The following is a 14,820-nucleotide window of genomic DNA, read 5'->3' as shown; positions in this document are numbered from 1 at the left end:
AACAGCAGGGATACCAAGCGGTCCTTGCAGACACACAACCCTTAAGAAAACCCTTCTAAATGGTCATGACAGGAGATGAGGTCAAATAAAAGCCATGCTTTCTCCTTCCTCCCTCCTTCTGAAAACCTCTCCCGCACTCCTGAGAGCTGAACCTCGCTCCTCTCCATGCAGTGCTAGAGTTGCAGAGCGTCCGCAGCGTCCTGGCCGGGCACCCAGCGTGCTACGAACAGCAAACATACTCTGCCCCTCTCCTGGTGTGCCCCGTGCCCATCAGAGCGCTCTCCCTCCCATACCCCATCTGCAGGCTTGTGAGACCTGGCATACGATCCAAGCAGTGCCTGATGCCCGCGCTACATTTGCTGAGTTGAGGTCAGGCTGGAAGGTGTCTCAGGGTTTACTACCCATCATGACATGGGAATATTAGCATATATATCGTTTATGAAGTATGACACAATACCTATCTGTCAGTCAGCCCATCCTTCTACCTATTGAGTCTGTCTATTCTACTTCATCTAGCTACATTTCACTATCGCTATCAATCACCTATTGCTCCATGTTACCTAATTTCTTCCTGTCTCTCTCTCACCTTTTTCACTCTAACCTTTCTTACTCTAGCTATACTCCCCTCTCTCTCCCTATCATCCATCTATCGACTCTAACATCTTTTTTTCCCTTCCTCTCTCTAATCCCTGTTTTAAAAAATCTCTGTCCAATCTCTCTCCCACTCTCTCTTTCCCTCTCTTTTTTCAATCCTCCCACTCTCTCTCTCTCTCTCTTATTTCCACACAAGGCCAGGAAGCGCATGGAAATGAATCCCTACACATTTTGATGGCACTTCCAGTCAGCAGTTCAAAGGGATTCACTCTGAGGAAGCGCAGTTAATCTTTTCTCCCTATTTCCAACGAAGAGATGGAGGAGAACAAAGGAAGCTGGAATTAGCCAGACTTCGGGGCTTTCAGCATACCCATTTTTTTGGTTCTACTATATTTAGGCCAATTTAATCCTGGTCCTGCCAACAGCATTGTACAGCAATCCCAGCAGCCATTCGGCCTCTGGGCTGCCCATTCTCCACCATGGAAGGCCAAGTCTAGCCAGCACTCATTTGGGGACAATCCCGCACCCTGTGGGCGGTGCCCAGGAGGTACACACAATGGTGCTCAGCTGCAGAGCCCAGCCTCAGCTGTGCTGAGGAGGTGGCCATAAAAGACAGCTGAAGCCCAGGCTGGGTGAGTAAATCTAGGTTTTGTCAGGCAGCAAGGGACAAGTTTCTCCAAGTGCTGTCGGCTGGCTCTGACACCACCAGACCCTGACCATGTGCCTATGCACTTAATGCACTGGCCCAATACATTTTGCCAAACAGAACACTTTTGGAGAACAGTGCCATATCACTCAACAACTTCTTCTCCATCCCAGTGAGGCAAGCACCAGAGGGGACATGGCCCTTCCTGATGCTTCCTGGCCCTCAGTGCATTCCTTGGCAGGGCTCTGAGCTTCATGTGAACCAAAGCTGGCCGCTCAGATGGCACCCATGGGGCTGCCTCGAATCACTCTTCTAAAGTCACCGTGCTCCCCTAAAGCAGGACCTAAGGGACTCCTAGAGGTGCACTTCTCTTGTTCTTTCCCAAGACCAATTTTGCTACTTTTATTTCTTAAGCTAATTCCTCGCTCGTGCTGATGCCTCACTCAAAATCCAAGTCTGCTTCCCTTGAAAATCCCCTGAGTGATATCAAGGAGAGCGCTCGGCCGCTGACCGACGGCAGAGCGGTGGCTGAAGAGCAGAGTGGGGCCATGCCACCAGCAGGCCACCAAAGGGCCATCTGCACGCAGAGGCCAGCAGGACGTATAGCAGCATAGAAATGCGACACGGTGATGTTAATGATCATTATTCTCATTTATTATAATTATTGTTCAGTTTGAAAAAGGAGCCTGGAGCCAAGCATTATGCTAATTGGCACTTTTTGTTGTTGTTGTTGTTTTTGTTCTAGTTCTGAAAAGAAAATGGGATTTAGTACTACTGTTTGTTCATTTGTTTTGTTAGGTTTGTGGGTTGTTTTTTTTTCTTTCGTTCATTCCATCACATTGAAAAAGGAAGAAAAGGATTACTATTCTTTTTTTCCTGCTTTGCTTTTGTTTTAAGTCTGGACTCCTCGGATGAATGGAACATTGCACACACACACTTGGAGAAGAGAGAGGAGAGAGAGAGAGAGAGAGAGCGCTCGCGGTGGGCAGACAGACACACGCACGCGCCAGGTCAAAGAACTCTGATACAGTGCAAGAATTTTCCCAAAATGATTGGATCATCATTACCAAAAAACTCGCCATAACAACACCAATAAACAAAGAAATGTTTAAGCCACACTGTTTGACTGGGATTTTTCCTGCTTTTTTTTTTTTTTTTTTCTTCTTTAAATGTTTGCCACACAGAGAGAAAAAGGGTTTAAGTGGGAATGGGAGAGGGATGGACAGTCTCACAGACGTGAGCAGGAAGGGGGGAGATCAAGATTGGGGCGGGAAGGAAGGATAGAGGATAGGGGGAGGGAGGGAGGGGCAATGGGGAGTCATTTCTTAATGTTCAGGCATTTTCTTGGTCCGCCTTGCTCTCTTCTTCTTTCACCTCTTCCTGCTGGGCACTTTCAGTAGGTTTGGTTTCTTCTACAGCATCTAGTGAGGAAAGAGATGGTTCAGGGTTAGTCAGCCATGATCTAGAGCATCCTGAGCATGCATATAGTCACTGAATAACAAAACTGCACGGCTTTGGGCTTCTCTCTCCTTGGGGAGACCCAGGTCTCAAAGTAGCATGGGAAGAAGATGCCCAGTTTCAGCCTAGCAGACGAATGCATGGCTCTCATGCGATATCTCCAGCCCTACCAGAAACCAGGTTCAACTGGGAGGAGCCACCTAGAGCCCTAAGCCCAGCCTCCTGCTGATGCGTTGGGCAACTCTCATTCATTTCACCACATGCACTGATGAAGCTCTTGGCTTGTGGGGTGACACCAACTAGATCCAGTGTCCGAATTATCCTTTCATCAATCACACCCACTGGCTGTGCCAATCACCATTGAATTTCTCACCTCTAATTACTGCTACTGAACTTTTCAGAAGCTTGAAAGAGGGAAAAAAAATTGTAACCTGTAATTCAGACTTTTCTTACACTGAACATAAATAACAAATGGTAGCCTTTGGACAGGAGGCTGTCCTTCTTGCCAGTTTTCAGGGCTCTTCTTTCAAAGGCAGAGCTGCCTGGGGGGGATAGAAGTGAGCACAAACGGAGGCTGGGTCTGCAATCCCACAATAAAAAAATCAACAGGGAACTAGCATTGAGGGGAAGGAAAAAGGCAGTGGTTCATCCAAGGGCTGAAAGGATAATGCAAAGTGTCTTAGTGCACTGGTGTGGTTGGTATGCTCTATCTCCAACTCTCCCCATTGCATGTTTACTATTCCTCAACCCACCCATACATATGCACTAACACTGTGGAGAAATCAACCAAGGAGCATCACTCCAGATTTGGGATAAACAGTGGAGAAAAGACGTGCCAAATATATGCGTGGTACAGGATGGGGCACAGGAGTGGTATGTCACATACCACAGTGCTGGTGCTTGATATACATCTACATTGTCAGTGTATCTCTGCTGGATTCAGGAGTCCCTTTGAAAAAACAAGTTCCTGTCTTCTGTGATGGGCTATCATGTTGTGTTACATTAGCAAATAATCTTATTTGTGACTGCCCCCTGCCCCTGGAGCTACATGGCACCACTCAATTCAGGTCCATATAGCTATAATCCTCGCTCTTCAGAACAAGAGAGGATGTGTCTGAGAACTGTCTGGGTTACAGCTAATTGTGTGTTCAAAAACCACACCATGGTCCACTCTGCCAGCTTAACAATACACATGTTCACATGACAACGTTTAGTTTGTGAAGGTAAGCATCCTCACACCCATGTTTATCCCTAGTCAGAATGCTAACTGGGATGTGAACCATTCCTGACTAAGGCTGATTATGCATTTTTGCCTCATCCATTCAATGCCATCAGATGGCAGACTTGTATTTGCTTCCAGCACTGGCAGCAGGTGCTGCAGTTCTCATACCCCTCTCTCCCTCAGCTCCTCAGCCTCTCTTTTATATGCCCTTCTATGCACCGTTTCCATGTCCACCACTGTTAAGGTGTAACATCCCACCCTGAATCAACTTCATCAACTGCTCTGCTTTTGGAACTTAAAACATTTTTTTGTTTTGTCATAGTGAAATTCACAGACTGACCTTCCAGTAAGAAAAATTCTTCAAGAATATCCCCATCACCCAATATAATGATCTGAGGTCCTGCACTCACCTGCCAGCAAAAGCTTCTAAGCACTTGCTTTCCCCTGATACTGAGCAGCAAAACAGAGTGCTTCATAAAGACTGTTTCCATATATAGTACAGCTACAACCATGAACTGAAGACAAAATAGATTATTGATAAAAATGGGATGTAAAAATTGAATGTTAAAATGGGTTGGATTGCAAAGCAGACTAACTTGCCTTTTGATTAATGTTCCTGAATTATTCGAACACAATTCCCATAGAGGATAGGGAATCTCTTTAACCCTGCTCTTCTGCAAGGCATTCATAGCAGGGTACATGTTGAATTATGGAGCTGAGAGCATGCATGGCCATCTACATCTCAGTGTAGGACAAAACAATATTGTTAGCCAGCAGCTTTGCTAGACTAGATCTTAATAAGACAAAAGGTCTGATTTCCCATATGTAAATCCAAGAGAAATGGAAGGTCAGCAAAGGATGGGCAACACAGCTTAAGGAATACAAGACTCAGCTACATCATTTCATTTCATGTTTTAAATTTGTGTTTAAACTTCCTGTGTCTTAGTGAAAATGCACACAGATTTCAGCCAAGAGTCCCCATAGCCTTCTCAAGACAGTGTAACAGAAGGGCACATAATGCAACAAGCACAGGGACAGACACTGGGAGGTCCTGAATTCCTGCTGTCCATACTGAGAGCTTTGGCCAAGCCATACAAACCATTAAGTTGCACAGATGCCCCCACTGCAGTTAAAACTGGGGCTATGCTTCTACAGATGTAGGAGCCTATAGTAGTAAGTTTTTGACAAATGTTGTAGTGATGTGAACAGGGATTCTGGTTGCATTCAAAGCAGGGAATAGTGTGGGATAGCTCATGATACTGTACTTGTTGGCTCACCACAGTGGCAAATCTGATTTCCAAGGAGTGACTGAGGCACCTAGAAAGCCTTGGCTGGCAGAGGTATTGCCTCACTGCAGAGGTGCCTTGCTGTTCTCCTTGTTCTTCTCCAGGAGCAGCTGGCAGCAGGCAAACTGCACTGATTTCTGCCATGATGAAGTAGCCTGGATTTACTCTGATGTCAGCGAGCAGCGGAAATACTATGAAGTCACTTCATTACATATTCAAGTCTTGTGCAGGACCGAAAGGAATCAGAAAAACAAACAAACAAAAACATATGCTGAACACAACCTTGAGTCCCATTTCACCTTTTATTAATGGCCCAAGTATAAATAAGAGCTCTGTCTTTCTAACAAGAACTATCAAGCCAAATTCAGCTAGCCACTTTCCTTTTAATTTTACATGGTTTTGAGTCAACAAGGAAAAATACCATACACACAGATGCACCCTGCTGCCACTAAGCTATGTCTCACTTCCTAGCAGCTTTAGCATAATTCCATTGATCTTTAAGACAAGGGAAAAGAAGCAACCTGGTGTTACTATTCAGTAATGAGCTTCAGCAAGAGGTAACATCACAAAGGGTAAACAATTCAGCATAAAAAATGAAGTTCAAGCTGTGGTACTGCTAAATCATAGCAGTGAAAAGAAGAAGGTTCTCCCTGAGCAATGGGAGCATCGCAGCACAACCCTACTGACATCAGGGCCAGTTAATAGCAGCTTATGATTCACAAGGAGAGGTGAGACAGTTTGCCTGACTCACCCTTCACTGGTTTGTTTGATGCAGGCTATTTCTGCAGTATGTTCTCTGGGGTTTTCTCCTATCTAGTTTTCAGTGTCCCAGCAAAGGCTGCTAGGTGTCCCTGGAGAGATTATTAGAGACTTATCCTGAGGGATCTCATAGATCAGAGAAGAGCTCTCTTTCACTGCTTTTTACTGGATTCCAGGCTTGATTTCCCACTGCCTTGAATTCTGGGCTGTTGCACCTGTTGGTTTGTAGTAGATCAGTACAGTTACACAGCCAGACCTGTACAGCCTTGACATTTCACATTCACTTTGCATTTTCTAGAACTAGGCGTAAAAGTTGACCAAGAAAGCATGCGAGAATTCAGGGCATTGAGGTGAAATGTTCTGCACTCTGCTTGAGGAACAACAGCATGTCATCCAAAGTGGTCAAACTTCCATCTTTCTAAAGCTGCCCCTTCTGAACACACAAGCGTTGTGAAGCCCCAACCAGCAAGATCAGAGTGCCGATGTCCACCCTCAACGGAGAGAACAAACAAGTGGCCCTGACTTAAGATGGACCTGGACCAGGGCAGCAGAGAAATGCACTGGGAGACATCACAAAATGGGAATGTTGAAGTAGGAGAGGATAAGGACCCTATTCGTTTCCTGGTAGATATTCACAGACAATCATAATCTGGTCTTCTCATCCCACTCTCCCTTTCCAATTAGTGGAGATAAACATGACATTTTTAAGGCTATTAACCTAACCTGTGAGGGCTGCTTCAAAAGTAATGGCTCATATTTTATTATGTTGACCCATGACATCAGAGGTGGATGTTGGTTGTTTGGCATAAGCCTACATGACACACTCATCAAGATCTGCACCAGTAGAGGCACACAAGTGCTGCTTTTGCCACTGCTGAGACACACCACCCACTGTCTCACTGTGCTCACACCCACTGTTTGGACTTCAGAAATGTTCAGCAAGTGTCAGTGAATGTCAGTGGGTGAAGAAACCTTTTGGGCAGCCTTGGACAAACTGCAGGCTGTGATCTTGCAAGTGCTTTAGGGATAGAGCTACTTGGTGTGAGGGGCTGAAGTATGCTTGCTTCCCAACTTAAGGGCTCTATCTTGACAGTTGCTTCATACCTAGAGCTCCAACTGGTACCTGACAGGGAATTTTAAGTGCTTTGTCCTTGTGAGAGAAATAATACAGAAATGAACTACAGATCCTTGTTGAAATAGGGTCTTAGAGAGCTTCTACTCCTCAGCACTCCATTTATTTTGCTGGAAAGGATGAGAATCATATCTGTGAGCTCTGCTGGTGAGCAAACGTCTTGAACATATTCAACCCTGGCTTCTGAGGAGTCACAGCAGGCATGCAGGCAACAGCATGGCTGGACGGTGGCACCTCCAGCTGCCTTTGCCTGTGCTGCACTCTAATGGCTGAGTGTGCAGGCTCCTCTCCAAGTCTCCCCACTGCCCTACATTAGTGAAATTAGGTTGAGTGGATTTCCGGGTAAAATACTGTCTCTTGGGACCTGCCCAGCTCCCATCTGACTTGCCAAGATTAATTAAATCAGAGCAGACATCAGTTTATGACCACAGTAGCAGTAACCTCTCTACTGATCATTTCTTTTGTGGCTGGTGGCTTGGGTTTTGTTTTCCTTTTCCTTTCTGTTCCATTGTAGATCTTGAAATTACTGCAGCTGATGCCAAAATAAAAGAAATTGCACAAACACTCTGGGACTCTACTACAGATGCAGGAATTTTGCTTCTGCTGCTTTCCCACTGTTTGCATAATTATGACTGATATTGATTGTGTGGTTTGAACATGTCTGCATGCTAACTCATTGCCCATCTCTCCTCAATAGCTGCTCTTTCTCAAGCAATAGCCACAGTGTGGGTCCATTTGCCACGTTTACTCCAGTTTCTCTCTGCCCTCTGCCAGATACAGCTTGGCCAGAAATGGGACTGAAAGCCTGCGCCTTGTCTGGTCTCCTCTTTGCTTCCAAATATTAATCTTGGTTTTGCTGCTCTGTTATAGGCAGCCCTCGTTTACCCTGAGAGAGGCATTTTTTGGAAGGTAATGAATTCTGGGAGGACCCATTTGAAATCTGTGACCTAAGCATCTCCTAGTTTTAATGACATTTGGGTCCAGATTTGGATCCAGGCTTCACAGCTTGATTCATCTGTCCCAATCCATCTGTCCTTCTTGCCAGCCAGAAGCTGCTTCCAGGCAGACTATGGTAGGTCTGAAATTGCTGAAATAAGATGCAGTTCGGGTTCAGAGCTGTTGCTTATACAGCTCCCTTCCTGATCCAAGTTAGCCCATTGCAGTCAGCCCTGCTATGCACCATACACAGCACTAAAATCCTACACCCTGTCCGCTCGCTGCTTCTGGAGGCTGACAGATTTATGCTGGGAAGTGAAGAGCTGGGGAACTCAGAGGAGTCACAATTCCTGCTCCAGGGAAACAGCTTGAGAGATTTTTCCCCAAACCTTAGGGAATCCCTTGCTCGCTATGGGCAAACCCAAGGACCAGGAAAAGCAGCAGGGAGATGGAAGTAATATGCGTTGTGTTCATAGATAATGCTAGTGAAGGGAGCATGTGGCATGCTGGGGGAGTGTGAAGGTTAGATCAAAAAGGGGAATATGGCTACAACACACAGCATTTTGGGCCTCCCACTCCTGCACTGCATTACCTCTGTTTCAGCCCCATGTACACCAACCCTAGTTGCACCAGCAGAGAGAGGAGAAACCACTTCTGCCAGTGCCACAGCTGATGACTGTGGGCCCAGCTTGAGCAGCCTTCTCCTTCTGCTCCAGCTCAATCCTCAGAGGACAAGCCAGCCCCAGATCTGTCGTCCCAGCCGCATTTGCGCTTTGTCAGGCCGCCCAGCTTAGGGATTTCCCCTCCCTGCCTTCCCCTCCCTGCCTTTCTTCCCCAGCACCACAGAAATCCCACCCTGCGTCGGCATCTGTGCGTGCAGGAGGTGGGAAGGGAGGAGCAGGCGATGGACTCAGGGCGGGGCTGCTAAGGGCCTGCAGCTCCAAGGCCCAGCATCTCTCCCAGTGTCTAGACACCAGCTGCCAGGTTGCCATGGAAACGCTCAACTTGGACGGATGGGCAGGAGCGTAGGGGTCTCCAGAGAGAAGGGAGTGGTATAGCATGAGGGTGGGGAGAGAAAAAAGGAGATGCTCCTCGCGAATGTGAGGTGTTAACCCTGTTACAGCTACGTTTGCAAATACTTCTGCTTCCTGGAAAGGGAAAGGAGCGGCTGTCCTTTTTTCCACTGCTGTTTCCTTCTTACATGCAGAAGCAGCCAAACCTGAAGGTTGAGACAAATGACGTGCCAGCTGCTGGCAGGTGTGTGATCGCTGCCCATTGATAGCACTTTGGACCCAGACTTCCCATATACAGCACCTATGACACTGGGCCACTGCACTCAGATACAGTGGGAAGAAGCCTACCAAAGTGGTTAGGTTTTTCAGACAGTCATAGCGCTCTCACAGCTGCCATCACAGCTACAGTCGAGTGCAGCCCAAGGAGAACACAGTAGCTGAAGAGGAGGCAAAGGAGCCTTTTTTGGTGTCCAAGGCTGTCTGCCTTGGAGTCAGACAGCTGGCAATGAGATCTCCCTAGGGCCTTTTTTTCTCCAAGCTAAACAAGCCCAAATCCCTCAACCTTTCCTCATGGGAGAGGTGCTCCAACCTTTCGGTCATCTTTGGATCTGCTCCAACAGCTCCGCATCTTTCTTGTTCTGGGGTCCCCAGGCCTGGAAGCAGTACACCTCACAGGGGCAGAGCAGAGGGGGACAACAACCCCCTCCCTCTCCCCACTGGCCACCTCTCTTTTGATGCAGCCCAGGATACTGTTGGCCTTCCGGGCTGCAAGCATACACTGCTGTCTCATGTCTGGCTTTTCATCCACAAAGACACCTAACTCCTCTGCAGTGCTGCCCTCAATGAGTTCTTCTCCCAGTTTGTACACATATCTGGGATTGCCCTGGCCCAAGTGTAACACTTCACATTTGGCTTTGTTGAACCTCATTAGATTAATGTGGGCCTAATTTCAAGCCTGTCCAAGTTCCTCTGGATGGCATCCCTTCCTTCTATTGTGTCAACCATACTACTCAGCTTGGTGTCATCAGCAAATTTGCTAAAGGTGCACTCAATCCCATATCTATGTCACTGATAAAGATATTGAAGAGCACCAGTCCCAAGTTGGAACCCTGGGGTCACCACTCATCACCAGCCTCCACTTGAACAAAGAGCCTTTGACCACAACCCTCTGGCTGTGACCATCCAACCAAATTTTTATCTACCAAATAGTCTGGTTTTCAAATCCATGTTTTTCCAGTTTAGAGACAAGGATGGGGTGCAAGACCACATTAAAAGCCTTGCACAAGTCCATGCAGATGGCATCAGTTGCACTTCCTTTGTCCACTAATGCTCTCACTCCATCATAGAAAGCCACCAGATTGGTCAGGCATGATCTGCCCTTGGTGAAACCATATTGTCTGTTTCAGTTCACCTTCTTGCTCACATGTGCCTTAACATCTCTTTCTGGAGTATCTGTTCCATGATCCTCCTAGGCACACCTCCTAGACACAAGCATGAGGCTCACCAGCCTATAGTTCCACAAATCTTCCTTTCTCCCTTTCTTAACAATGGGAGAGATGTTTCCCTTTTTTTACAGTCAACAGGGGCTTTGTCTGGCAGCCATAACTTTTCAAATATGATGGAAAGCAGCTTTGCAACCTCATCAACCAGTTGCTTCATGACTCTGGGATACATGTTGTCCAACCCCATAGACTTGTACATACGAGAGGTATGGAAAGTATGACTGTCAGTGAAGATTGAGACAAAGAACTCGTTCAGTGCCTCAGTCTTCTCCATATCTGTTGAAGCCAGATGTCCCTTCTCATTTATCAGAAGAGATATAGTCTATCTGTCTCTTCTGATGCATGTATCTAAAGAATCCCTTCTTGTTATTTTTCACATCTCCTGCCATGTTTAATTCCATCTGTGCATCAGTTTTCCTGACCCATCTCTGCATGTCTGAATGGCATCCCCATATTCTTTCCTGGCCACCCATCCTTGCTTCTCCTGCTTGTACATTTCTTTCTTTTCCCTCGGTTTGGCCAGTAGGTTCTTGCTCAGCCATGCCAGTTTCCTGCCTCCTCTGCTTGATGTCTTACACTGAGGGATGGAGAGCTCTTGTGCTCTCAGAAAGGTGTCCTTAAGGACCTGCCAGCTCTGTTCTACTCCTTTGTCCCTAAGGACAGCTTCCCAAGAGTACTCATCCAATGATTCCTTAAATAGCCAGAAATTCACTCCTGACTCTGCACTTTGTCCAGCCCACGTTGCTCAAAGTCACACACTTGACCATGGTATGGTCACTACAGCCCAGACTGCCTCCAATTGTAACATCCTTAATGATATCTGCAGCACTGCTGAGCACCAGGTCCAGTAACACTTTACCACTGTCTGGTCTGTCCAATATCTGGACCAGGACATTATCCTTAATGAAACCCAGGAGTCTCCTGGATTGCTTGCAGCTTGCTATGTTGTTTTCCCAGCAGACATCTGGGTGGTTGAAAAGCCCCATCAGTTTGAGAGCCTGCGAGTGATGCTTCTTGTAGCTGAAGCCAGAAGACCCAGTCAACAGGCTCCCTGTGATCAAGCAGAGTGTAGTGGACCTCAACTATCAGATGTCCTTTATTGCTCCAGTCCCTAATTTTAGCCCACAGTTCTCAGTCTGGTCATGGCTATATCTCAGAGGCAGCGCTTCACAGTCTATCTACTTCTTAACACAGAGTGCAACTCTCCGGCTCCTCCTACTTTGCCTAATCCTTCTAAAAAGATTATTATATAGGATGTAATACCTAAATCATACATTGACATCACAAATCTTTGTGAAACTTAACATCCCTTTCCATTGTGACATTCCCAAATTTCTACAGGCAGACAGCAGTGTATTTATGTGATCTTTATCACAATAACAATGGCTTAACTCACAATCATGGTGGTATTTAATTCTTGTGGCCTCCCGGTGGGGAAGCAAGGGCTTTTATCTGCATTTTAGAGAGCACGGTATGAGAAGCTGGGATGTGGTATACCCAGAAGGCTGAGCGTTCTTGGCTCTTCCAGCAGCACCTTCACAGTGGCAGCAGCTTGGTCCTGGTGCTCAGCAAAAAGGCCTGAGATTTCTGAAGTTCCCTAGAGCCCTAATTTCATGCCCAAACTGGAAGTGCAGCAATCTCAGCAGTATTGCCAGTCAGCCATCACAAGATGGCAGGCAGAAGAACAGAAATCATTTCTTTACCTATCTGAAATATGAATACCTGAGAAGAAATAACACAGCAGTTGTTCTTGACTCTTCACATTCCCTACCCCTGTAGATTTCACAAAGGTCCTGTGGACCATAAAGGCAGCTCTTTTTAATTCATTAAATACCTTGTGATTCAAACAGCTTGAATACAGAGGTTTTTACTGGCTTCCAGCTGTGGAATCTAACACTTGGCAGCTGCTCTTGGCATATGCATCAAAAAACAAGATGTCCCCACCTCATACAAGAGCACTCTTGTGTCACCCATCTTTTCCTCCTTGTTGGATTAAATGCTGGATTTGGAAACGGGGAATTCATAAGATGCATTCATTTATTCTCTAGCCTCTCTACTGTTGTTGCCCTGTGAGATCATAGGGGAGAAACTGGAGGAAAGATAAGAGGGAATGGAAATACCCAGAACTGGTCATGGGCAAGTGAGCCAAAAGTCACCTGACTGAAGTGATTACTAGTGATTCCTGTACAACCAAGTCAATCCTAGAAAAGTAATTAATTCAGGAAATGAAGCTTACAGCACTTTGGAGATGGAGGTGCACATTTGGAGAGTCCTGGCAGATGCACAGAGAGTGACAGCTCTGCTGATCAGCCTGGCAATTGTGGTAGGATCAGGGGGGGAAAAATGAACCCAAAACAGTGTCAGCCTGCTGGCATTCATGCACTGCTGATCCTGAAATAAAGAGGGCTCAGGAGAGGAAGGAAACATACAGTGCTGGAGCCTTTGGGTCTCAGTCTTCAGCTTCTACCCACCTTATCACATGGGACAGGCTGTGAGGTTTCTCTTCTCGCCTGCTTCAGCAAAACTGGCAAGGGAAAAGAGGCCAGAAGAGGAAAAATTCTGTAATTGCAGCAAAAAGGTCTAGAAATTCCTTTGGTGCATCCAGAATTCATGTGCTGCTCCTCCCCTTGTTCTCCTCCCCTTTCAGCTGTCACTGACAGGAAAACAAATTGCTGCAGCCCTTACTACAAGCCACGCTCCCGCCTCCCTTCCCCCAGTCCAAAAGACATGTGCCATTCATAAGCTGCCTGACTGCTGGTCTCCATTATTAAACCCTGGAAGGCTGATAAATTGGGGATTCGTGGAGCCTGCAAGCCTCCAACAACTCAGATTGCCATGGAAACCAGAGGCAGCCTCCATCTCCAGCAGAAATGATATTGATCTAGCTGAAGGCAGGGAATTACAATCAAGGAGAGGAAATAAAATGTCTCTTTTTCTTCCCTTTGCTATCCTCCAATTTCGTGCTGAAGCGAAAGGGAAATTTCATTTAGAGATCATTAGTTTGTTTCAGTCCGTCTTCGTACAGCAAAGCTCTGCAAATTTGATGCTAAAATGAATTAAATACTTGTTGTCAGGCTTTCCACAGCCATTTTGTTGATAACTGCCACCAGCGGATGCAATGTAACCAACACCAGCTCTTTGCATCAAAGATATTAACATTTCCCATATGAAGACCTGTAGGATCCCAATGTGTTTTGTGCAGAATAGTCATCAGAACACACCCATAGCTCTCTGGGAGGCAGTTCGGCATTAATGCTATTTCCACTGAAATTATTGAGAGCCTTTGCTGTTCTTTTCAATGGGAGGAGGTCTTCGCATGTGTTGTGAGAGACTGGACTTGGGAAGAGACATTGTGAACAAAGAAGTCTTGTAGAGAAATCTCCATCTGGAGAGATCATGAAGTGGCATTGCTGGTGCAGAACAACTCTTAAATCCAAATCTCTTCTTTGGGACTGCTTAATCACAGCTCTCCATGGCTGGAAAGAACAGGAATAACAGCACCCACCCTGACAAAGTGGATGGGTAATTGGGCACTGTTCGATATAACCTTGCAAAGGTCTGATCCTCCCTGGCTGGGGACCTCTTCCCTTGAGTATCTGTGACAATGTCTAAGGGTTGTGATGTGAGCTTATCTTACAGCAGAAGGCCAGGCAGCATAATTGCCTCTTCTGCTCTAAGAAATCTCTTGCTGTGAAAGGGGCAGCAGCTAGCATCACTAATTCTAGTTTTAGTCTAATTATGGCAGCTTTAAAGAAAAAACAAGCACACCAACAACAAAACACAGCAAAGCGATCTTCTCCTAGGTTTACTCTCACAGGAAGAATATTCTATCCAATATTCTCCAATGAGAGCACTGCATCAAGGTGGCTGCCCCACAGTGGCCATTCATTGTTTTTTCAAAATAACAGTTCCATTAGGAAGGTAATGAATTTGGTCTCTTGAAGCAGGGTGGCTGCAGAAGCCAGGGACACCTTGTAGGGGCACAGCCAGGTTATATCACCCAAAATGGTGGTGCAGCAGGTTCCCCTCGGTTGTTACTGGCAAAGCTGAAGCTCCTCTGTATAGTTCATGTAGTCTTATCTGAAGCATAAACTTGACCAGGCCTGAGCCCTTCGGAGCCACTCAGAAACAGTACTGAAGCGGAGCCAATGGCACCCCACTGTTCTGTGCTAGTGTTGCCTTCCTTGGTCCTATGGATGGTGTTTTTCCCTGCAAAAGTTCTTGGCTCAGGTCCTGCACACTGGTCACAGAGTGGTGCTGTGGGATATCCAT

General features: G+C 46.4%; 1 protein-coding gene across 1 annotated transcript in view; it reads right to left on the bottom strand.

The window, feature by feature from the left end:
* Positions 1–2,530: 2,530 nt before the first annotated feature.
* GAP43 (growth associated protein 43) overlaps positions 2,531–14,820 on the bottom strand; it is a 52,186-nt gene continuing 39,896 nt past the window's right edge. Inside the window, exon 3 of the mRNA XM_065742084.1 lies at positions 2,531–2,661. Coding sequence (XP_065598156.1) covers positions 2,573–2,661 — 89 coding nt within the window. The 3' untranslated portion in view covers positions 2,531–2,572. The remainder of the gene's footprint in view (positions 2,662–14,820) is intronic.

The sequence above is a fragment of the Cyrtonyx montezumae genome, unplaced genomic scaffold (genome assembly GCF_038088225.1).
Source record: "Cyrtonyx montezumae isolate F1298 unplaced genomic scaffold, pur_monq_1.0 scaffold_3, whole genome shotgun sequence".
Lineage (NCBI taxonomy): Eukaryota > Metazoa > Chordata > Aves > Galliformes > Odontophoridae > Cyrtonyx > Cyrtonyx montezumae.
The sequence above is the reverse complement of the archived record's forward strand: the minus strand, read 5'-3'. Positions and strand labels throughout refer to the sequence as shown.